General features: G+C 39.6%; 1 protein-coding gene across 5 annotated transcripts in view; it reads right to left on the bottom strand.

Moving 5' to 3' along the window:
• Nucleotides 1–250: 250 nt before the first annotated feature.
• JPH1 (junctophilin 1) overlaps nt 251–26,492 on the bottom strand; it is an 83,997-nt gene continuing 57,755 nt past the window's right edge. Inside the window, exons 3-6 of one of the 5 annotated variants that reach the window (XM_077876523.1) lie at nt 24,025–24,143; nt 9,165–9,814; nt 2,728–2,823; nt 251–2,553 (exon numbers count right to left, since the gene is read on the bottom strand). In XM_077876523.1, coding sequence (XP_077732649.1) covers nt 2,743–2,823; nt 9,165–9,814; nt 24,025–24,143 — 850 coding nt within the window. In that variant the 3' untranslated portion in view covers nt 251–2,553; nt 2,728–2,742. The remainder of the gene's footprint in view (nt 2,554–2,727; nt 2,824–9,164; nt 9,815–24,024; nt 24,144–26,492) is intronic. The other 4 variants (XM_077876525.1, XM_077876524.1, XM_077876527.1 and 1 more) reach the window with 4 other exon arrangements.

The raw sequence follows: 26,492 nt of genomic DNA, 5'->3' as shown, positions 1-26,492 counted from the left end.
CAATTAATGAAGGCAGTGAGCAGAAAAATGAAACATATTTTACAAAATTATTTGAAAAGCTCAGGATGAAAGAAACGTAGAAGAGAACAATGGTACAGTGTAACTACCTTTTCCCATGTGGCTTCATTGAGCATCTTGCACCCCGTTTCTATTGTCAAGTTTTCAGCAGATCTTTCAATACAACCACCAACCCAAAAATTCCACATAACTCAAGACAGTAATTTACTCACAAAGGAAACACACCTGCAACTTTATTAATAACCAACTTTTTTTTTATTAGAGCGGATACAGTTGTGAAAACTGTACATTATACATTTTGGTTTCAAGGATTATAAATAAAGGAACTCACAGGTAGGGAGTTCTTTTTCACAGCAAGAAACTTTAAATAAACAAGGTCATGTTTTATTAAGTACATTGGCAGACTTCATGTGCTGTCCAAAATGTAGAGTACAGTATAACAACCCATTAGAAAGAGCCTTTCATGTAAAATACAGCTGTGCACATTTTAGAAAAATACCAACAATTTGAGCTTTGTTTTTTAAAAAAGCTTATAAATCATACATATATTTATAAATGGAACCAACATGCTCACTTTATAAACATATCCTTTAGTTATCTGTTACCCATTATTTCCAAAGCATTACACGTTTTAAATAAACACTTAATAAGATTAAATATTTTATTTTTTTTAAAAAAATCTGCTTTCCCAGCATCAAGAGCTACAGGGTTAGGAAGGCGCAGTGAGAGTACTGAGACTGACACAGGAGCTTAAATGTTTCTTGGCTAAAAACGTACTTCCTAAATTTAAAAGTCAAAGCAAAATGTAAAAAATAAATAAATATACAAGTTGTAATTTTCATTTGCTCTCTTTCTGCTTTCTTCTTTATTCCATATTGGTCACACCCAGGATTCTCAACATATTGCACTTCTGCAAAAAACATCACTGGGTTACTACCCTGCAGATGACAAAGCATTCAAGTCCACACCTGTGCTAACATCTGAATTGTCTCTTCTGCATTAAAAAGGTAGCAAATAAGGTAAAAAGAATCTGATTAAACCATGCAGATCGTGAAAATATTTAGGAATAGCTAGCTCCTTCTCCACAATGTAATGTCTTCGAGAAATTTAAGATACCTTTCCTCCCCTGATTTCTTTTTAAATAATTATTTTTATAAAGACCACGTAGTGTCTCTAAATAAGCATGCTTCTGAGTAATAAAGATGAATTATAAAACAGCAAAAAAAATCAGATTATGTCAGAATAACAAAGGACTGCAAAAGACAAATATTTAAATAAAAATGTCTAAGCCTTTAAAATGTGAAATAAAATTACGAAAGGACTTTGAAAAACACGAAAGGCGTAAAATTGAGAAGCAGAGGTTTAACAAAGCTTTACGCTCTACCTGAATGTATTCAACAAAAATTTAAGTTGGAGAAAAAAAAGAAAAGAGCAGTTATTAATAGCATCTTGCTTAACTTTCATGGGAATTAACATAGTCAGTGACAAGATTTTATTTGGTTGTAAAGTACGTCAGCAATGAAACTGAATCCTTTAAACACCGATTACTGCAATCCATGCAACATTTTGACTACACTTCTTAGAGTTCTGTTGTCCTTCAGCTTTTAAAATTTAGCACCTCTTAAGTGCATAAATAATTCATCTCAGTAATGTTAAAAATATTTAAAATTATTTCTTAGGAAGGTACGATGCCTTCACATTGCTAAATTTTAAACAGCCTGTTACAGGTTTAGGAAGACTAAACGGCATGAAAAAAAAAAAAAAGATGTATTGCTATCGAAATGAACACATCTTCTCTAGAGTGTTGTTGTTTCTTTTCCTTGAGATGCAACAAGTGTGTCTCATCCAGCCAGGACCACACGTTGTAGAGGACTCTACATCCTATTTCAATAAACAGCAAAAATGAACATAGTCGTGCACAAGCAAACGAAACGTTCTCTCCTGGAACATTCCAGGAGATGTTTAGAGCAGCAGGTCATGGCATAAGACTGGTGAGTGATGCTGCTACCTATTTCTTCTAATGAGATAGGAGTGAATGCTGGAACCATGGCCACAGCAACACAGTCCTCCGACCGCATTCCTCGGGCAGTCGTTTGTTTCCCCAGCTCCCTACTAAAAACGTCAGATGGTAAAATAGTAAGGCAGCTGTTGACTTCCATCAAAAAAAAAAAAAAATGCAGCTCCATACATTTCCAGTTTAGTCACTCTCTGCTAGGACAGATGGAGTAGCCAATGCCAAGAACTTCGCCGGATGGGGCTGCTTCAGCAGATTTTAAAAAAGAATGATTATTAAGTTTTGCTCTCCGACACGGCTGCTTGCTTCAGCTCCCAGAGGACCCCAAAGCCACAAAGCATTCCCAGGGGAACTGAACAGGTCCTCTGGCTGAATTTTCCAAGTGTCATCTCTTTCGCGATCCCATCCTAATTCCAAGCCTCCTTCCCTGAGTCTGAGTCTGACTGGGGTGTGCCATTTAAAGGGCTGATGATGCCACGGCAGAGAACTGTGCGCTAACACCGCTAGTTGTCATGACTTCACTGAAGGGTCAAAACAGTTACATCATTAAGTAACTATGTTGAATCACATTCAGGCACAGCCAAAATTTAAAGTGAAGGACAGTATGCAGTTGTTAAAAAAATATATATAAATTCGAATACGGGAAAAGAATGTTATATGCGGTGATTTTATGTAGAAATTAAGGCTATTCTTACCTTTCCTAATTCCAATCAAGTTAGAAAGTGAACAAAAAGAATGGCCAACCCGATATTCAACAGCATGACGAGGACAATCATGACTGAATTGGGGCCCTGGAAATGAAACAGAACAAAAGGGCCATAATGTTTCCATGTTAATATCAACACGCAAACTAGCTCATAAAATCAATTACCAAAAATATAAAAAAACTCAACCCCGCTGCAGTAAATAAAGCAGGAACAAATGACAGCAGCTCCAAAAGGTATAAACTAAAAATAGCAATGCCATATTTAGATGGAGCCGTCTCCGCACTTTCACTACGAAATGAATCCAGTCTTGATTAAGTCTAAAAGAAAAAAAAAAAAAAAAAGACTTACAAATAATCTAGTTCATTCATCTCAAAACCTCTGACAACAGTCCAGGTGAGGGTTTGCCACAATGGGGTTCGGGACTAGTGGAAGGTGGACAGGCACTGTTTGTGAAGATGTAATTTAGGTGAGAAAGAGTGATCTCCTCAGGAAGGCAGTTAGAATAAGAGTAAGAATAAAGTCTTTAGGGTATGAGGCCTCTCAGGAAAAATGTAGGACTCTTGCTTTTCCTGGTCATAGTTTTGGACACCACCCCATCCTTAAAAATTGCCAGCGGGGAGTTGAACACTTGCAGAAATTATTTTATCGGCCTAATTCTTTGCTTTTTTGCTCACAGCTACAACATGCCAGAAATCAAGTTCTTTTTAAAGATTTTATTTATTTATTAGAGAAAGAGAGAGACAGCAGCAGCACGAGAGAGCATGAGGAGGGGAGGCGGAGGGAGAGGGAGAAGCAGGCTCCCCGCTGAGCAGGGAGCCCATTGTGGGGCTCGATCCCAGCACCCGGGGATCATGACCTGAGCTGAAGGCAGGTGCTTTACCGATTGAGCCACACAGGTGCCCCAGTCAAGGTCTATTTAATAAACTACAGAATCCTATTTTGATAAATGCGGCTGTGATAAATACCAGCAACCCAAGGTACCCAAACTTTGTTTAAACAAAAACCCACCTTATGACCTGTCTTTTCAGAGCTGCTCATGCTTGGCCGTCTTTATTAGAGACATGATCTTGGTATTTACTATTAAAATAGTGTATTAAGTAGTATTAAATGTGTTTTAAATTGGCCCTATGAGGTGGGTGGGGTAGTATTTTAACTGTTATTTTACAGATGAGGAAACAGTTTTACTATATTTGAGTATCTAATGAGGCTACATTGAAACAGGGTAACCAAGTCCTTGAATGTTGTATTGGTGTGATTTTTGTTGTGGGGGAGGTAAGGAGGACTGGAATTGTAATTGGTCTAGTGCTCACGTTGCAAGGTATAGAGCCTGGGTCATATCCTTATAGAGATTTCCTCCCCAGATGAGGTCACAACTTCCCTGGCAGAGGTCAGGACACCCCAGCCATTGTCTATCCTAACACTTCACACTTTGTGACTTCTTGTTAGTTTCCATCTTTGCCTTAGACTAAGTTCCGTAGTGGCGGGAGCTGTGCTTTGCTCACCACCGTGCACCTGCACACACGGGTTGCCCAGTCCATCCAGGTTTTCATTATGAACACCTACTATCTCATCTGGTACTTTTCCAGGTGCTGTGGATGTGGTTGTTGACCTTATTAATTCACCGCCTTAAATGAAGAACACAGTGATTAGTAAAAATCAGAGTGGGGAAGAAAAAGAAGTAAAAATGGGTATCCTTGAGATAGGGACTACGAGGAAGAAGTAAAGCCCTAGTCCCTAAACCCCAAGTAAATGAGGGGAAAAAGCACAATTAGAGGGTAGGTGTCTTGCCCAAGGTTACTCATCCAGTTTAAACAAATTACAGAACTAAAATTAAACTTTGTCTACTTCAGAGCTGCTGTTTTTTCCCCTACATCCTTGTTACAGCCACAGGACTTAGTTTAAATATGATAATTTCTAATCAAGTTCTTGAAAATGGCATTTTCATCTCTATCCCTCTGATTTCATTGTAGCAGAAAACCATCAAATCTTGATATGACCAATTGTTCTTTTATAATAGTTGCATTCTAAGTTATTAGGAGGGTCCTAATCTATGTAACTCTTCAATAATAATTAACTTAAAATGTATGGTATAGGAAATTCTTATAACTCAGAAAATAATTGAAATAATCTTTCAACGTCATAACTCAGCATAGAGATTAAAGAAATGCTCTTACTACCATAAATTTTGATTAGATTTTTCTCATGAATATGATCAGAAGTTTGGATTCACTTGACTCTTTTGGGTCAGTGGATTTAATTCATAATTCCTTTCACATATGAAAGATGAGGAAAAGTATATGGGGTCAGAACACCACAATGTAGAGTTTTAGTGTCTTGGTCCTTTGGACCAAGGAAAAGTAGAACAACAAAGAAAGTGCATTCAGTGAATCTAACTTCTAAAGTCTAAGGTATGTCTGGACCTTAAACTCTTATTTCATAAATCCTTATAAGGTTCCATGAATTTATCTAACTTTTTGAATTAGTTAGCATTTTTGGATGAATGACATATTTATATACGTAAATATATGTAAATAAGTATACATATATAACACAGACACATATATATTTATCCAACTAGTACAACTCCATTTATAAAGCTATTTTTAAAGATGACTCAGTGAAGATGAGGGTAAGGCAGCAAAAGAAAGTTCAAACAGCAACCAGGTGAAAAATAAATTCTGGGATGCTATGTTTAATAGGCAGATATGAAGACGTGACCTCTGTGTTCTTCAGATACCTAGGCTGGGCACAGGGTGGGGAAAGCTTTAAGGTGAAGTCTCATAAACATGACTGTGGTAGCCAGTTGTGGCTTAAAATAGCAAAATGAAAAAAAAATCAGTCTTGCTTTTCAAGACTGACTGAGACAGGTGTAATAAAAGAGGCTGCAGCAGGGCAAAGTGCAAGTCTTGATTGGAAGAACTTTGAGACAGAAAATAATAAAGTGTGGGAAGTCAAAATATGGAAAGAAGTTCTAACTCAAGAAATTTAGCTTTTTTTTCTTCAAAAGACTATTACTCATTTAAAACAATGAGGAATCTTCTGAAGGGTTACTATAGTTTGTTAAATCTAAAACTTCTCTAAAAACATGAACAAAATTCAGTATTAATAGCCAAATTTATATATATTCACTGTTTGTAGGGTGTTAGTATGTGTACATGGTTCAAAAGGGTGTGACACGGATGCTTGGGTGGCTCAGTCGGTTAAGTGTCTGCCTTTAGCTCAGGTCATGATCTCAGGGTCCTGGGATGGAGCCCTGCTTTGGGGCTCTCTGCTCAGTGGGGAGCCTGTTTCTCTCTCTGCTCCTTCCCCCTGCTCATGCTTTCTCTCAAATAAAATCTTAACACTCCCCCCCCCCCGCCCCCCCACATGACAGGGATGCCTTGTTTTACAATTCAAAAGAAAGGTAAGTTTCAAAATAGACTTGGAAGAGAGTAATGGCTAAGAAAAAGTGCAGGCAGTTCTCAGAAGAAGTCAAGATTCCTAATGAGAAGACCCCTTGCTAGTCTGCTTGATAAGGCTGTAATGTCTCTTCTGGCTCCTACCCAAGTTGCCATGTTGCAAAAAATGTTGGTACCACATGGAATGTGTTTCCATGCATGAAACATCAGTCTGTGTGCAACCATGGCTCATACGAGTCACATTCCTTGAGAAGCGTTGTAGAGTAATCTGTGGCATAGCCTCCTGTCTCTTACCACTCACACTTGAGTGTTAGCTTATGTCTCAGAAGATTTTCTGCATTTCTAGGAGATCAATACCCAGGGTGATCCTGAGGATGGGTCAAATCTATTGGAATATTTATGAACTAGTTTATGCTTCAACTACTACAGTACAATAGCCATTGCCTTTTGAGCACTTACTATGTGCCATGCACTGTGCTAAGAATTGGGTAAGTAGTAACTCATTTAATTTTCCGAACAACCCTACGATATAGGCAGAGATGAGGAAAACTACTCACGGAGCAGTTAGGAAACTTGCCTGAGGTCACATGACTGAGAAGCAACACAACTGGGATTTGAACCTAGGAAGTCTGGGACCAGAGTCCACACCCTTAGCCTCCAGCCTATCCTGTCTCAGTCAATAAGCTGGTGACTAAAATTCCAGGTCCCAGGGTACTCAACCACCCAAGAAATGACGAATCTGACTCATACTAGATCTCTTGCTCACAAGGAACACCGCTTCACTGTGGTTTTCCCTCAAGGGTGTGCTTTCCTGTGACTACTCCTACAAATTTTCAAGTTATTTATAAACTTCTAACTTATACAGTGTCTATCTTAAAACTGTATGCAGTACTCTTTTGTTTTAAGGGTGGTTCATTAACTACCTTTATGATGATTTTATCACTTCTAAACTGTCAAGTAAACAGTCATCAGGAGTGCGAAAGGCAGCTTTCTGTTATTATCAGGAAAAAAAGGTTAATTGTTAAAATCTTCACATGAAGGTGCCAAGCCAATCTTGACTTCTGGTTCCTGGCATGCAGAGTGCTAGGCTTTCTTTCTTTTGGGGTATAGAAGGATCCCTAGAGATCAACCTACCAGGCTGGAGGATGCTTGGCTACCTCCAAGAATCAGACGGTTCTGCACATAAATAAGACACTTCTTCTAAACAAGGAGGCTATGAATTTATCAAACATTAGTAATATTTCATATAAAGGGTCATTCACCACCTCTTATGGAGTTCTAGAAGTCAACTGAACCCCACTACTGGGTATGCCCAGGATAGAAACTATATGGCCTTGCATTGTTTGAATTTCACCCTTGTAAATCAGGCAAGCTAATAATAATCGACTTAGTCTGTCTTAAAAACCATTTATCCCCATGCAGGATGATTCTCAAGAAGTTAATCTGATTAATCGAATTATATTTAGATGATAAACCTAAGAAACACCAAATGTAAGTTAATAAAAAAGATGAACTTCAATTATTTAACATTGTTACTATTTAATTGTGAACAGTGTAACTCTTAAAATGGACAAAAGAAAAAAAACCTAGTTGTATTATATTCTTGTTCATCAGTTTATAATCCACACCTTTATGCAAATGACTCAGAAATTACTAGTAAATATTGGGTCATCTGTGGCTTTTCCTAAGCTACATTTAACATGCAACACCACTGTTGCAAAAACATGTGACTAGGTCAACAGATCAGTTGATCAATTTATTATTAATTACTTAGCTTCAAGAGTTTATAAATTCTATAGAATTTGATAAAGTATGAATTCCATATATCATTCAACAAATTTCTACATGCTCATCAAATGACACAATAACATACAGATTTCTGGTTGAATACTTAAAAATGTTAGATTCTCAAGACTAATTGATAATAAAACTAGCTTTTACCAGAAAACTAAAATTTTAGAAGCATTTATACTCTGAGAAGTTAGAAGACCAAAGTGATTTTAAATAGTTGGAAAGAAAGAAAATGTTCTAGTGGCAAAGCCTGACTAATTAAGTAAAATCCAAACTAAATATTTAGGGGAATAATTCACAACAACAGCTAGAAAAGATACTCTTTTGTCTAAAGATGCTGACTGGAGTATTTTTCCTTCTCCTTCACTTTTAGTCTATTTCTTTAGGTCTGAAGGGAGCCTCTTACAGGCACACAGACATAGGTCTTTTTTTTCTATCTACTCCTTTATTCTATGTCTGTTGTGAGGATCAAAAGCAGGACTAAGAACCTAGCAAATGGTGATGGAATCCTCTTCCCAGCTAGGGCTCTGAGAGGAGGTGTCCATTCTCAGGGCCCATGATTCCTTTCTAGCCAATCGGAGGATTGAGCTGTAGTTACGGACTATGTGTTCATGTTCCTCCAAGATTCGTATGTTGAAACCCTAATCCTCAATGTCATGGTATTTGGAAGGGGGCCTTTTGGGAGGTGGGCCCTGGGTCATGAGGGGTAGAGCCCTCATGATGGGATTAGTGCCCTTATAGGAGACCTGAGAGAGCTTGCTCTTCCTCTCTGCCATGTGAGGGAACAGCAAGAAGGTCTATGAGCCAGGAATCGGGTTCTTACCAGACATCAAGTCTGTGGTGCCTTGATCTTGGGACTCCCCAGCCTCCAGAATTTTAAGAAATAAATAAGAAATTTTGTTGTTTAAGCCACCCAGTTTATGGCATCTTTGTTATAGCAGTCTGAACTAAGCTACCACAAAACTTACCAAGAAGTGTGAGTCAAGGCTTGCTAACATATGATGCGAACAAGCTGGCTACCTGAATGATGTCTAAGGTGGGTGGCTGAGCAAACAGGGAGGAATTTCTGCCTGGGGAGCTCTTTGCTGTCCCAGGATACAAATGTGCTAACCTCTATTCTACATAGAGTTCATCATTAGGACTTCAGCTAGAGAAGCTGTCATCAAGATGTAAGTCACCCTGTGCTGCTACCTCAAAGAATCAAAAGGAAGAAAAAACACATCTTGCACAACTTACTGAATTGGCTTCTTTTTCCAAAGAAGGGCATGAATCGTTGCTTGCTGGATTCTTTGGTATAGCAAGTTCAGACTTCTTAGCTTTTGGCTCAGCTTTGCTTTCTTTGGCAACTGGTTTTGTCACAGATTTAGGGGGACTCCACTTGTTGGGTGATGGCTTGTGCACCAGCGCTGAGGAAGACTGGCTTGATCCTTCGTCTTCCTCCATGTCTTCTGGAGGGTGCTGGGGGGCGTTCAGTTTCACATAGTAGCCGTGGTACTGAGAATGCAGTTCCCCATTACTGGGGTTGGGGATGTGGTGGCGGCCAGAGTACTTGGACGTGGGCACCATGGCTCCCACCTCCTTCGTGGGAGCCTTTGACATCAAAGGCTTATTGACGATGGCTGTCACGTGCTCATCAGCCACACTCCGTTTGTCTTGGTTGAGTCTTGCCCCTGAGCTGGGGTTCTGCTTCTTCGTGGGTTTTGGGGAGGAGGGCTGGGGAGAGTGGCTTTGTTTGGGACTTGCTTCAGGAGACCTGGGGGGTGTCGTGCCTTTGCGATAAAAATGAGGAGATTCCTTTGGTGTAGGTGGCTTTTCTGGTACTTTTTCTTCTGGATTTTCTTTAGCATCTACACCTTCCTGAAATCTCTGTTTGATATAATCTGGGCCTGGGGAAAAATTGACAACAGAAGAGAAGCTAATAAAAATAAGGCATAAAGGCTGTTCCTTCTGGCTATCTATACGCATTTTTGCTACGTCAGATTAGCCATTCCTCTTTTTTTTCTTTAAAAATATTGACAAGGCTTGGATTAAACATGAGCACACTTCATTTCCCAGGGAAAAGATTATTTGTTGCAGAAAAACTTAATATTTACCAGTATTCCTACTATTTTGATAGCCATAAAGGTCAAACAGTTCTGACTTCCTAATAATTGCAACATTCCTACCTGCTTGCAGAACACTGAGGTGAAATTCACGTTGATGAAGCACTGGATAACACCATATTTAATCTGCATATTTAAATTATCCAGCATAACTAAAACACAAAGTATATACTCAAGCTGACTCTTATATGTTTAGTATATTGAAATATTTAAATTATTTAATAAATTAACATTTAACAGAACATCTGTGTAAGAACAGAATCTGCAGATGACATTTGTAATGCTATTTCATCAGAGGATCATTTACTTTTTATTTCTTTTAAATATTTCATTTATTTATTTGAGAGCCAGAGCATGAGGGGGGAGGGGCAGAGGGCAAGCAGACTTCCTACTGAGCAAGGAGCCTGACATGGGGCTCAATCCCAGGACCCCAGGATCATGATTGAAGCTCAAGACAGTTGCTTATTAATCCACTGAGCTAGCCAGGCACCCCATCAAAGGATCCTTTAAATTTCCTGGAGTCCTTTCACAGCATGGATCCATTTCACTATTTTCTGTAAGCAAAGACATGACAAGGCAGTTGTCCTAGACACTCTAGTCTTAGGATTTTTTTCTGAATATTTTAGGATTGTTTATAACAATCATGTTATTCTTTTAAATGGAAAAATTTGTACTTAAAGAAATGGACCCTGGGTGCCTGAGTGGTTCAGTCATTGAGCATCTGCCTTCAGCTCAGGCCATGATCCCAGGGTCCTGGGATTGAGCCCCACAATGAGGTCCCTGCTTTCTCTCTCTTCCTATGTCTGCTGCTACCCCTGCTTGTGCTCTCTCTTTGTCAAATAAATAAATAAAATCTTTAAAAAAAAAATAAAGGACCTTGGTATAAGTGTTGCTATCAAGTGTTTTGTTGTTGTTGTTGTTTTTTCATTAGCAGGGAGTATCTTTTCCTACCTCTTCATTTTCAGGCTATCTATCTCTTTAGTTCTTAAGTGAGTCTCTTATAGGCATATAGATACAGGTAGGTCTTGTTTTCTATCCATCCTTTCACTCTATGTCTTTTGAATGGAGCGTTTAGGCCATTTACATTTAAAGTAATTATTGACAGATATGTATTGTTACCCCAGTTTTTTTTATAAATACATTAGTTCAGACAAAATAGATGTTAAGACAAAGACTGTAACAAGACACGAAGAAGGGCAATACATAAGGATAAGAGGATATAACAATTGTAAAGATCTATGCATCCAACACTGGAATATGTGAATACATAAAGCAAATATTAACAGATATTTGTCTTCTGCCTGGCTGATCTATCCATTGATGTAAGTGGGTGTTAAAGTCTCCTACTGTTACATTATTATTATTTTCTCCCTTTAAAAGGGAGCAGTGTCTTTGAATGATACATTAGACTAGATGGACTTAACAGATGACATACAGAACATCCTATCCAAAACCAGAAGAATATACATTCTTTTCAAGTGCCCATGGTAGATTCTCTAGGCTAGATCACATGTTAGGCCACCAAACAAGTTTCAATAAATTTAAGAAGCCTGAGATCCTATTTTGCATCATTTCCGACCGCAATAGTGTGAAATGAGAAATCAATTATAAGAAAAAAACTCAAAAAAAAAAACATAAATGCAGAGACTCAACAATATGCTACTCAACAACCAAAAGTCAAAGAGGAAATAAAAAAATACATGGAGACAACAAAAATAAACTCAAAATGATTCAAATCTTTGGGATGGAGCAGAAGCACTTCTAAGAGGGTAATTTACAGTAATAAATCTCAAACAATCCAACTTTATACGTAAAGGAACTACAAAAAAAAGGAATAAAGCCCAATGTTTGACATTTAGCCAGACTCATTAAGAAAAATGACAAAATAAAATCAGAAATAAAATAGCCAGCACCACAGAAATATGAAAGAGACTACTGCAAAACTTATCTGCCAAAAAATTGGATAACCTAGAAGAAATGGATAAATTCCTAAAAACATACAGTCTTCTAAAACTCAATCAGGAAGAAACAGGAAATCTGAACATATCAATTACTAGTAATGAAATTGAATCGGCAATCAAAAAACTCCCAACAAAGTCTAGGACCAGATGGATTCACAGGTGAATTTTACTAAACATTTAAAGAAGATTTAAAACCTAGTCTTCTCAAATTATTCCAAAAAATAGAAGAGGAGGTAAAAGTTCCACAGTTATTCTATAAGGCCAGCATTACCCTCATATCACAACCAGACAGACATTACAAAAAAATAACAGGCCAATAGCTCTGATGCACATAGATGCAAATTCCCAAAAAAATATCAGCAAATCTCATTTAACAATACATGAAATGAATCATTAACCATGATCAACTGGGATTTATTCTGGGGATGCAAAGGATGGTTCAATGTTTGCAAATCAATCCATGTGATACACCACATTAACAAAATGAAGGATAAAAATCATATGATTATCTCAATAGATGCAAAAAAAAAAAGCATTTAATAAAATCCATCATTTACTCATGATAAAAATTCTCAACAAAGTGAGTTTAGAGGGAACATACCTCAACATAAGAAAGGCCACATATGACAAGTGCATAGCTAATATCATATTCAGTGGTGGAAAACTAAGAGCTTTTCCTCTAACATCAGAAATAAGAGTGTCCACTCTTGCTACTTGTATTTAACATTGTTCTGGAAGTTCTAGCTGCAGCAATCAGACAAGAGAAAGAAATAAAGGCATACAAATTGGTAAGAAAAAGAAAAAAAAAAGGCATATAAATACCTACCATTTGCAACAAGATACTAATATAGAAAACCCTAGGGGCACCTGGGTGGCTTAGTCAGTTAAGCGCCTGGCTCTTGGTTTTGGCTCAGGTTATGATCTCATGGGCTTTGCACTCACCAGGGAGTCTGCTTGTAGGGTCCCTCCCTCTGCCCCTCTCCTCACTCTCATGTGCTCTCTATAATTAATAAATTTTTTTTAAAAAGAGGAAAACCCTAAATACTCCACCAAAAAACTATTAGAACTAATAAATGAATTTGGAAGTTGCAGGATATAAAATTAACATATCGAAATCTGTTGTGTTTCTATACACTAATAATAAAGTGGCAGAAAGAAATTAAGAAAACAATCCCATTTATAACTGCACCAAAAACACTGATGAAAGAAACTGAAGATGACACAAATGGAAAGATATTCCATGCTCATGGATTGGAAGAATATTGTTAAAATGCCTATTCCATCCAAAGCAATCTACAGGGTCAATGCAATCCCTATTAAAATACCAAGAGCCTTTTTCACAAACCTAGAACAAATAATCCTAAAATTGGTATGGAACTACAAAAGACCCTGAGCAGCCTTAAGAAAAACAAAGTTGGAGGTACCACAATCCCCGATTTCAAGATACACTATAAAGCTATAGTAACCAAAATAGTATCATATTGGCACAAAAATAGATCAATGGAACAGAATAGAGAGCCCAGAAATAAATCTATGCTTATATGGTCAATAACTCTATGACAAAGGAGGCAAGAATATACAATAAGGAAAAGACAGTCCCTTGAGAAAACTAGACATCTACATGCAAAAGAATGAAAGTAGACCATTTTCTTAAACCATACACAAAAATAAAAATGGATTAAAGACCTAAATGTGAGACCTGAAACCATAAAGCTCCTAGAAGGAAACATGGGCAATAATCTGTTTGACACCAGCCGTGGCACCATCCTAGGGGATGAAAGTTATAAATTTTCTAGCTATGTCTTCTCAGACAAGGGAAACAAAAGCAAAAATAAACCATTGGGACCACATCAAAATAAAAAGCTTTTGCAAAGAGAAAAATCAACAAATCAAAAAGGCAACCTACTAAATGGGAGAAGATATGTCCAATAAGGGGTTAATGTCCAAAACCTTATGCAAGAACTAATGCAACTTAACACCAAAACCCCCACAATCTAATTGAAAAATAGGCAGAGGACCTGAAAAGACATTTCCCCAAAGACATACAGATGGCTCAAAGACACATGAAAAAATGCTAAGCATCACTAATCATCAGGGAAATGCAAATCAAATCCACAATGATATCACTTTACATCCTCAAAAAATTAACAACAGAAGTACCATATGATCCGGTATTCCACTATTGGGTATTTACCCAAAGAAAATGACAATACTAATTTGAACAGATCTTTGCAACCCTGTGTTTATTGCAGCATTATTCGCAATAACCAAGATATTAAAGCAACCGAGGTGTCCCTTGATGGATGCAAAACAAACTAAAAGCAGGAACAGATTCATAAATACAGAGAATGGATGGTTGCCAGAGGGGAAGGGAGATGGTGGGATGAGCAAAATGGGTGAAGGTGATTGGAAGATAAAAGCTTCCAGTTACAGAATAAGTGATGGGGATGAAAGGTATAACATAGGGAATATAGTCAATGATATTGTAATAGCATAGTATGGTGACAGATGGTCACTGTACTTGTGGTGAGCAAAGCCTAAATGTATAAACTTGTGGAATCACTATGCTATACACCTGAGACTAAAGTAACATCTGGTGGGGCAACTGGGTGGCTCAGCCAGTTAGGTGTCTGGCTCTTGAGTTTGGCTCAGGTCATGACTGATCTCAGGGTTGTGAGACTGAGCCCTGTGCTGGGCTCCATGCTCAAGCAAGGAGTCTGCTTAAGATTCTCTCTCCCTCGGCCCCTCCCGCCCCTGCTCCCACTCTCTTTCTCTTACAAAACAAATAAACAAGTTTAATAAAGTAACATTTGGTGTGTCAACCATATTTTAATTAAAAAATTGTACTGATATGTGGGAATTTTTGAAGGAGTGAAGAAAGAGTAAAGACCCAGACTATGCTGCACAAGATGGTACTGCCTTGAGAGTTTATGAAGGTCAGTGGTCCAGGCAGTGGAAACCCTGGGGCTGTCCAAGACAGCACTCCAAGGCAGCACCTTCCCTGTAGGCACTTCACCTCTCAGCAACTCCCCTATGAGCAGATCACATACTTCTTATGGCCACTGCTCAACCTATCAGCCACTTTCATCTCACGAGGTGAAGTCAAGGTCATACAGTACAGGTGGCCCTATTCTCTGCAAATGGGCAGGAGCCAACAATATCATCCTTAAGTATACAAGGAGAAACCACCCCACCAATTTGTTTACAGAAACTGGCATCTGTTCACTTTCCTCCCTGCCCCCTACTCCTACTCTTCAACCCAAACTCAGAAGATTTACAGAGAAGCTGAAGAACGATCATCCTTAATCGTTAAAATACACATGGCCTACTTATACTTTCGATTGCTCTTCTCTGGTGTTCTGAGTAGTTTTTATTGTTCTGAGACTGCTATTTAGATAAGGTATTTTCCAATTTAAAGCTTCACCAAAATCTTAGGAAGCAGGCATCATGTCAATTGACCAATGTGAAAACAGCTATAGTAGCTGAAAACCAAAAAGTCACACAGCTCCTGCGCATCCTTAAAATAAAATATGATGCAATGTATAATGTAATACTTTAAACAGAAAAATGAGAATTCCCAAAGACCCACAATTATACGTTATATTCAGGGCCCCAAACATAACAAACAGTATTATCCCATTTTTCATCCAAATAGGATAAGATCATGTGTCAACAATTGTGATTTCCTTTCTAAACTTGGTAAGCTCCCCCAAATTTGGCAATTTTCTTTGAAAGTATAAATTCTTGGCCTAGAGAAAGGTATCTCAGTGCACTGAAGAAAAAGGGGCATCTGAGAATCCTTCAAAAGGTGACTATTTTCCTGTTTCTAAATTCTCTCTTGATGCTGGGACCTGCACATACCACCAAGAGAAAGAAGTAGCAGCAGCACCAGAAAGTGGTGTTCTTTCATCAACAGATGTGCCCCTCCTTTAAAAAGCCCATTAAGGGGATCCCTGGGTGGCGCAGCGGTTTAGCGCCTGCCTTTGGCCCAGGGTGCGATCCTGGAGACCCGGGATCGAATCCCATGTCGGGCTTCCGGTGCATGGAGCCTGCTTCTGCCTCTGCCTATGTCTCTGCCCACCCCCCTCTCTGTGTGACTATCATAAATAATAAAAAAAAATTAAAAAGCCCATTAAGGTCATTTATACGGGTCTTTCATGGAAAAGAACCTCATGATTCCATGGCACATTTATTTATTTATTTATTTATTTATTACAAAATCTCTCCACCTCTCCTGTGATAAGGGCTAATACCTGATAGAGTCTGATGCAGTGTGTTCTTTATGTATTTCTTCTTTTAACCCTTCTAGCCAAAATTTCACCAGAGTTGGTTGATTTTATTTGTACTTTACTGCTATTCAATTTTACAGCATTATTGGAATACAGAAATTACAACATACTTTTAATGCCTTCAATCTAAGGGGTAGGAACAAAAGTTATTTTTGCTAATCTAAAGATAAAGGCACATTAAAAGCTAATATTTAACTTAATTACCAGGACAGAAAAGAGCAGGGGAAAATGGACTCTGACAAACATGATTGGTTATACATTCTTAAAGTTGTGAGGAAAAGACAGTCACTGAACCATGAGAAATAAAGCTGTCATAAAGCCCACATGCTTCATTTTGAAAATGTGAGACCATAACGGTGCAGCTTACAAATTTAGGATTTATCCAAATTTGTAAAGAAGTAGTAAACTGTCAATATTTGCAGATAACACGATACTATACCATATACACAGAAAACCCTAAATACTCCACCAAAAAACTATCAGAATGAGTAAATGAATTCAGTAAAGTTGCAGAATACAAAATTAATATACAGAAATCTGTTGTTTTTCTAAACACTAATAATGAGGTAGCAGAAAGAGAACTTAAGAAAACAACTGCACCAAATATAAAATACCCAGGAATTAACCAAGGAGATGACTTGTATTCTGAAGACTGTAAGACTGTAAGAAAGACACTGATGAAAGACACAAAGATGACACAAATGTAAAGATGTTCCATGCTCATGGATTGGAAGAATTAGTATTATTAAAGTGTCCCTACTACTCAAAGCAATCTATGGATCCCTATCAAAACACCAATAGTATTTTTCACAGAATCAGAATAGTCTTAAAATTTGTTGGAATTGCAAAAGCTTCAAATGGCTAATGCAATCTTGAAAAAGAACAAAAAAACTGGAGGTATCACAATCTAGATTTCAAGCCATACTACAAAGCTATAGTAAGCAAAATCAGTATGGTACTGGCACAAAAACAGACACATAGATCAGTGGGACAGAACAGAGAGCCCAGAATTAAACTCATGCTTATATGGTCAATCTATGGCAAAGGAGGCAAGAATATATAATAAGGAAAAGACAGTCCCTTTTTAATAAATGGCTGGGGAACTGGACCACTATCTTACACCATACATGAAAATAAACTCAAAATGGATCAAAGGCCTAATCATCAGGCCTGAAAACCTAAAACTACTAAAACTGGCAATAATCTCTTGGGCATTGGCCGTAGCAAAATTTTTCTAGATATGTCTCCTCAGGCAAGGAAAACAAAAGCAAAATTAAACAATTGAGACTACATCAAAATAAAAAGCTTTTGCACAGAGAAGGAAATGAAAAGGCAACCTACTAACTGGAAGAAGAGATTTGCAAATGATATGTCTGATGAGGGGTATCAAAAAATATATAAAGAACTTATACAACTCAACACCAAAACCTCAAATAATCTGATTAAAAAAATGTCAGAGGACCTAAACAAACATTTTTCCAAAGAATATATACAGATAGCCAAGAGATACCTGAGAAGATCCTCAGCATCACTCATGACCAAGGAAATACAAATTAAAACCACAATGAGGTATCGCCTTACACCGGTCAGAATAGGTTAGTTATGTTATCAAAAAGATCAGAAATAATAAATGTTGAAGGTGTGACGAAAAGGGAACCCAAGTGCACTATTTTGGTGGAAATGCAAATTGGCTCAGCTTCTGTGGAGAACACTACAGAGGTTCCTCAAAAAATTAAAAATGGAAATACCATACATTACAGTAATTCCACTGCCGAGTATTTACCACAAGAAAACAAACACTAATTCAAAGATATGTGCACCCTTATATTTATTGCAGCATTTATAATAGACAAGATGTGGAAGCAACCCAAGTGTCCATTTACATATGAATAAAGAATATGTGGTAAGCACATGCCACACACACACACACACACACACACATACTGGAGTATTACTCAGCCATAAAAAAATGAGACCTTGCCATTTGTGACAATGGACAGACCTAATGAGTATTATGCCAGGTGAAATAAGTCAGATTTGGAAAGACAAATACTGCATGATTTCACTTACATGTGGAATCTAAACAACAAAACAAACGAACAACTAAAAACCCCCCAGAAACAGATTCATAAATACAGAAAATTGGAGGTTGCCAGAGGGAAAAAGGGGGTTGGCAAAATAGGTGAAGGGGATGGTAACTGCACCTAAGGTGAGCATTGCATAATGCACAGAATTGTCAAATCACAATACTGTATACCGGAGACATTGGACATCAAGTACTCCTCAATAAAAAGAATTTACTAGAATCTTGGACATACATTCTTGGACTTCCTTCCACATTAAATTTCTCAGCTTTACTGTCCATTAATAAATGGCTAGATAAGAAAATAAATGTACTCTGAAGCAGTGGCTCCATTTTTGCTGTCCATCAAAGGCAGCTGGGGTGCAAGTCGCAGAGACCTGGAATAAGTGCCAAGTCTTAATGTCTAACACATGCTCCAGGTGATTCTAATGTACCCAATATAGCCATTTAAAAGCCTGCAAAAAATAAAAAATGTTGTCTAGAGGTGGGCCTAACTCCAGCGGGCAATGGTTCCAACATGGGGCAGTCACGTGGGGACTGGCCAGCTAAGGGAGGATATACAGTTAGATTTTCCAGAGTAAGATGAAATGCTTCTTGAATAAGACATATAATGCAGAGGACAGAAGTTTTTCCTGGACTATCTTCGTGGAAGGCACATGTCGTGCTTGCTCCTTGTTCTGTGTAGTAATGTGTGTCAGCAGTGCCATGCCAGCAGCATGAAACTGATGAGATGCAGCAGTTCATTAAAGAGACCAGTCAGGTGACTGCCGGGGAGCAACATGACCATGTATGTTGAGAGCCGTCACCGTAAGCATTTTTCCTCTATCTTTACAGGCCACATCTGTGAATCTTAAGCGACTTCTTCCCTTGGGGATTCATAGTAGGAAGAAGTCAGATGCAAGTCACCTGCTCACTGACATGCCCCACCACTGAGCACTGAAAGGTTCCTTGCTACAGTTGGCGGGAAGGCTCTGAACGGAGGGTACGGCAGATGGTAACAGCAGGGCATGCAAGTCGTTCCTCAGAGGTGAGCCTCGGTGGGCTGCCTATGGGCAGAAGGAGCACCGTGAAGATTCCCCGGAACAAATGTCTACAAGGGCAGGGCTGATCGCAAATGCTTTGTAGTAACATCAGAATTCATTAAATAGAAATGAGATATTTTCTATGGAGACTGCCAATCAGTACAAGAGGATCACACTGAGAGATTCTGAAAAGGTTGTATGTCCAGTAGCACGATTACTTTCATATTCTATGTGGAAAGAATGCCCCTTTCCTACAGGCCTTGAGGAGTCCCATCTATAAAAATACTGCCACTTCCATGAGCACAGCCACAGCGCTCTTGTCTGCACGCCGTGGGACATCCATTCTTGTGCCTTGCGCCAGGCTGGCACTCGGCACACATTTGTGGAGCTGAATATACAGAAATGAGGTAAGTGGTAGGAATAACCAGCAAGCTCATGAATTATTAATTTCATGTCAACTAGTGGATTATTCCATTTCCCTTTTTCCATGAAAAAACTGATTCTGAGTTTTGGGTTTTGGAGAGTGGGTTTAGAAGTCATCTGTTCCAGGATACTTCCCTTATTCCAAAATACTACATACTAATGATAAGCACGGACCATTATATAATGAAAATATGCTCTGATCTCTAAAGATTTCTAATTCATACCAGAAATGTGAGCTTAGTTAACACTGGCCCATAATAGCCTAAATATTTCACTTTAAGTAATGTACAGAGAATTATGTGTGTGCACGTACATGCTATTATGGACTAAATGTGTCTCCCCCAAATACATATGCTGAAGCTCTAAACACCTAGAGTGTTCATATTTAGAAGTGGGGGCTTCAGGAGGTAAGTAGGTTTAGATCAGGTTATGAAAGTGAGACCCTCATGACAGCGTTTGTGCCCTTACCTTTAGAAAGAGGAAGAGACACCAGAGTTCTCTCTCTCTCTCTCTCTCTCTCTCTCTCTCTGTCTCTAACCATACACATACACCCACGGAAGGTACGTGAGGACCCAGGGAGAAGGCCATCACCAAGCTGGGAAGATGGCTCTCTCCCAGAACCCAACAATACTGGCACTCTAATCTCCAGATTTTCAGCCTCCAGAACTCTGAGAAATAACTTTCGATTGCTTACGCCACCCTGTCTGTAGTACTTTCTTTCGTTATAGCAGCTGAGTTAACTAATACACACATTTAAACATAGGAAGAGAAGAGTGCTCACTTGCTGAGGATGTTGCCTCAGGAAGTGGGCTAGTTGTCTCCTAAGAGGGCCAAGGTAAATATGCTTATACCACATCCTGGGACAGTACTTTTCAGTCTTTTCTCACCCAGTCTCTCCCATAGCTGATAAATAGAAAAGTTTTGCACCCGTTTAATACCCCTTGAAATTAAAAACAAAGTCAGTCCCTTGATGGGAAGGAGACTGGAAGAGCACGACAAAGAGCCATACAGTTTCCCAATCAGCCTCTCCTCTGCTTCCTCAGTGATGGGCCAAAATCTCATCTCAGCTTTCCTGGCTTAGAAACCTGATTTCATCAGCACTTTGAAGCAGAGCCATCCCTTGGGGGCAGACTCACATCAGCAGAGCTCACAAGACTGATGTAAAACACCAGAAGGTCAATTTGTTAGTTGACAATGAGCTCTGTAAACATCGCCTAGGCCAGGGGACTCGCGCCAAAAGCACCAGTGCATGCTGTTCCTGTTGGTAGACCTCCGTGAGCAGCTCAATCCCACATCAGAAGGTTACGGTGAGCATGGAATCAGGACAAGAAGCATGAGATGAATCAAATATCGACAGGCATGAGGCTGAGCTAGCCTGATGCATCCATTTCCTCAGTTGGATGATCTTGCCAATAAAGCCATCCACGGTTGGCTGCAGTTCCCTGCATCCTTCCCCATAACACCAACGTCCTTGCCAATTCAAATGCAATACTCTGAGATTTTGGCCTCGGCTTCTCTCTCCTCTGGACGGTGTCTGGATGGGCGCTGCCAACTTTTGCCTCTGTGGCTTTTTTTTTTTTTTCCTATACTACTTTGGGTGACCAATTGTTTAGATGTTTTAATACACTCAATCAGGTTACAAGGAAATCTTGCTGTAATATACCTGTGCTATTTCTTATGATCACTATATATCTTTGTGCAGGATCCCGGGTCATTTGAAAATTTAACTCTCAAAGGGAAAGGTCAAATCTAAGTTCTTGGGGGATGACTTACTGTGCCATTTGTACACATGACAAGTAAGGTTTCTTTGTGTGTATATGTGTAATTATCTACATATACACTCATATACCTCCACTTGTATGCTTTTTATTATTTGTTAGAACTTAACCCTTTGGGTGACCATCCCCCATGGGTCTATTTTTTCCTTAGTTTTTAACTGAACTGTAGAATAATGCAGTTTTGAACTAAAAGCAAGATTAGATTTAACTAATGGCAAATATCTGAAAATATTGCCAACGTTGGGAAAAAGCGTTCAAAATGTAAGGTAGAGCAGACCTCCTTTATCCCAGGGCCAACAACTTCTATGCACGACAAATGCATTTCAAACAATGGAAATATTTATATCTAAGATACATAAATTAAATGAGAAGCCTGATTTTAAAAAAGTACTTGAAAGCCCTTTTAGAAATGTCTGATTTGATCGCCCTATAAATGCAGAGTGGAAAGCTTGAGTTATGCTCCCTTGAGAAGATCAATAATACTTAGTACAGAAAAGGCTTTCTGTCCAGTTGCTGAGGGAAGAGTTGGCTGTGGGTCAAAGGGGACTGCAGCCTTCCCCTCAGCCCTTGTCTTAAATAGACCCGTTGTCAACTCGCACTACTGTGATGTATTCATTACTGATGGACAACTTGCTTGTATGAAGCTGGTATGTTAGCGAAGAGGGTGGAATTACAGTTTCCCACAATATTTTCTTCCCTCAAATGCTTTTAGGCCATAAAAAGCTTTTAAAACCACTTAGTCTGGGAAACTGAGATGACCTTCGGTATCATTTACCTCTTGGTAACACCTAATAGAAATCTATAGGGACCCTATCCCCCAAGAGAATTAGCAACAGAACCTAGAAATTACCATCCGCAGACAACAATACTAAGTTTGTTTGCTTTCAGAGAGGCTCAAGCCTAGGACTACTTCATGGAGCAGCACCAATCTCCTGAGTACTGAGCTGCTTCCCAGCGGTAGTGCCATTGGGGAGGGAACAGGACAGTACCTCTTGGGTGGCTGCACTCTATCTGCAGCTGTCACACCAACAGGTAGTGACCAATAATATACTTAGGCATCAGAGAAGTGTGAGTTCATGTCACACCAGGAAATAGTTTATTCCTAGCAGAGGTCACTGCAAAGAATGGAGGGTTCCCCTTTCTTAATTATATACATATACATTAAATGATTGAAGTCTCATCCAGAGGCTTAAAAAAGAGGTACGTTAAAGAAAACACCCATTACCATGGTCGTCTCCCTGGAGTTGAACTATTACAGAAGTCCCTCTGACAGCTCTATCACTCAGCAACAAATAGAATGAGTCCTTTTTAGTCTCTCTCATGTAAAAATGGAGTCTTTTCCCCCTAGACTTTTACTGTCTTCACTCTTTGTAGGAGAAAAAAAAATCACCATGTCCTTTACCTTCTCATTCCTCCATCCTTTATTACAGCCAAGTTTCTAGCTTTTGTATGGATCTTGTTATACTGTTCACTTTGACCTGCCTAGTTCATCTGGTGGGTTCCAGGATTATATTACGTTTACTGGAACCAAACATGGATTGAACACCTTTGTTGTTGTACAGGGTGCTAATTTTCCAGCTTGAGTTCATAGAAACCAATGTGGAAAAATTCTTTACCAAGAAAATACAAATTTTGGCATGTAGAAACTCATAGAGCATTTATTTTGATCCCTTCATTTAGAAATCTGTTGATCCCTCAATCACTAGGGAGATGTTTCTAAAACAATGAAGAAACATAAATAAAAAAGCGGCTAGAGTATTATAGAGAGGGATGGAAACAATCTACTAAGAAACCACTAGGAAGTGAGTTAAATATTTAAACCTACTGCAAATATTTGTGTATTGTTACTTTATTACATTTGAGAGGTAGATGGTAGAGGTAGATCTGGACTGAGACTGATTTTTTTTTTTGAGGTTGTTATTTTAATTTCTTCTACCATGACTTGGATTTTCCTGTTAATATATGCATATTAGTCTGCCTTTAAGTGTGTATGTCCCTACCTAACCACAGTCCTTTGAAATTCAGTTTAGAAATATTAAAAAAAATAGTCACAATAGTTATTGGTTCATCTCTTACTACCGCTAACGGTATTGTTATACCTGCCTCTGAATTTGGAATGTTTGTGACGACATCCACGACAGTCACTAACACACTAATGCCATTGCTTAGAATCAGGTACTCCTTTGGGATTCCCATCTCATTTGATGCTATCAGCTCAAAGTTTGTTGCTGGGAGTCAGGAGGCAGGAAGGGAGAGACACTGGGGAATAAACCAAATCTCCAGCACTAACACTCAGACTTCAAATACTTAGCACTTTTTATACCTACTTGTTCTGTAGTATTGCTGGTATTCACAGACCTTTAAGGAAAAGGAAAAAAAAAAGAAAGGAAACCGAAGGTCCAACTCCTAGTTCTCCCATCAGTGGGCAACGGTCTCACCTGGCTGGTAGAAGTCAGGCGACAGCTCCCTGGCCACAGCTCTTGCGATGTCACACTCCTGGCGGGCAGCCTGGGCAGCCTGGTCGGCGGCGTCAGCTTTGGCTCTTGCGTGTGCAGTCCTACACAGGGCAGAAAGGGGAGTCAGCAAGGGGGGCGCCTTGTTCATGACACGTGGACAAGCACACGGTCTGCGGCCTGGGGAAGAGCCACGCTCACTGTGGTCATGGCCCGGCGCCTCCCCTGCAAGTTTTATGGTCACATTGTTGTGAGCCATCGATGAAGACAACATGGGTGGAACCACCTGTATAATGCCTCAGTCCTCCTTTCAAGGGAAACGAAAAGGGTGAGCAAGTTCTGCGCAGCTTGATGCAAAGCCTGGTTTTCAAAACTTATGGGTTGAAGCTCCTGCTGCCTTTGGCTGGCAGCTCCCCCCGCCAACCATGGAGAGTAGAGGTAGAGCTTAGGAATACAGTGTTCACGAATTTATTTCCTGCGGCAGAATCTATATAAGAATTTGATCAAGGGGATCCCTGGGTGGCTCGTGGTTTAGCGCCGCCTTCAGCCCAGGGTGTGATCCTGGAGATCTGGGATCGAGTCCCAGGTCAGGCTCCCTGCAAGGAGCCTGCTTCTCCCTCTGCCTGTGTCTCTGCCTCTCTCTCCCTCTCTGTCTCTCATGAATAAATACATAAAATCTTAAAAAAAAAAAAAATTTGACCAAGAGGGTCTGCCCCATAGAATGCTGGAAAAAAGTAACTCTGGAAAAGAAAGTAGCATTGATTTCCATGGTTAAATACTCCCTCTATGACCAATTCAAGTGACCAGTGTGATGTCACTGGACGTGCAGTTGGGAAGAGACACACACAACAGGCTCTCACCAGCCTGTAGAAGCAGAGCACCAGGTCTGCACTTAAGAATATGCTCAGGAGGTTCTAAGGAGCCCATTTAATTGATCAATTAATTCTTGTGAAACAAAGAGGCCGAGGTTGGAAAGAGGAAACAGAAGTCTCTCAATCTTCCACCTGCCCTCTGGCCCATCCTCAGTCATGAAACCTCCTGTCTTTCCAGAGGACTAGGGTGAGGGAGAAGGCAGTAGGTTTAGAGAAGGGGGCTGTTTATGGCAACACAGGAGAACTGATGTCCACGTGCCCAAGAAGAGAGGATTCAGTGGGTAAGACAGAGAACTCTAGGTCATCCACTTCCAAAGAACACCTTGTCCGGTCAGTATTTAGATGATAATCATGGGCATCTATTTCTTCTAGTTTTGCTAACTTTCTATTCTAATTTTATTAGCACCAGGCAGGTATTTAAGTAACTATAATAAAAGCTTAATGAAAGTCTGAAAGGTGCCTGCACTTATTTTGGAAACAGCAGGAGATGGGGGCACCTGGGTGGCTCAGTCAGTTAAGTGTCTGCATTTGGCTCAGGTCATGAGCCCAGGGTCTTGGGATTCAGCCCTGCACTGGGTTCCATGCTTAGCAGAGAGCCTGCTTGTGCACACTCTGTGTGTCAAATAAATAAATAAATACATAAATAAATAAATAAATAAATAAAATCTTAAGAAAAAGGAAAGAGAGAAACAACAGGAGAGAAAAAGTTGAGAAGCAACATTGTGCCCCAGCAGTTCTTAGGAGAGAAAAGGCAGGTGGCAGGTGGAAGAGGTCAGCAGATGGAATTCCTGGGACTAGCTGCAGGAAGGAAGCAGGGAAGTTGGGGTCTGCCCTGAGACTGAGGTGGGGGCTAATGGGCAGGAGGTCCTGTTCCCAAATTCTCCAACTACCTCCTCTCATTCTGTGTCTTCATGGGATCCTTCACTCCCCCTTAGGACCTAGCCAAGACGGAAGGCTGGAAGTACTAAAATGTAAGCTTTATGAAGACTGGGATTTTGCATTGCTGGTCCTCTGCTATATTCCCAATGTGTATGACACAACCTGGCACATGGTATCGACTGAGGGTTCATTTTATGAATAAAGGAGTCAATGATGTGTCCTCAGGAACATCTGGGTAGTTACTTAAAAATGAATGGATTGACAGGGGTACCCGTGTGGCTGAGCAGTTGAGCATCCACCTTTGGCTCAGCGCGTGATCCTGGGGTCCTGGGATCAAGTCCTGCATTGGGCTGCCTGTGAGGAGTCTACTTCTCCCTTTGCCTATGTCTCTGCCTCTGTGTTTCTCATGAATAAATAAATAAAATCTTTAAAAAAATGAGTGGATTGACAAAACTATTGAGCCAGTAAAAAGATTGGTGGTTGCTAACGGTTCAGAGTAAAAGTAGGGGAGGGATGAACAGGTGGAGTGCAGGAGAAAGAGCAACACTACTCTTTTTGATACTGTACTGGGGGCTCCACAACACTATGCACGTGTCAAAACCCACTAAACAGCACTGCACAAAGAGTGAGCCCTCATGTCAACTGTGGTCTTTAGTTTACACTATAGTGTCAATACTGGCTCATCAGCTTTACCCACCAGTG

This window comes from Canis aureus, chromosome 28 (assembly GCF_053574225.1).
Source record: "Canis aureus isolate CA01 chromosome 28, VMU_Caureus_v.1.0, whole genome shotgun sequence".
Taxonomy (NCBI): domain Eukaryota; kingdom Metazoa; phylum Chordata; class Mammalia; order Carnivora; family Canidae; genus Canis; species Canis aureus.
This window is presented reverse-complemented; position numbering and strand designations above follow the sequence as displayed.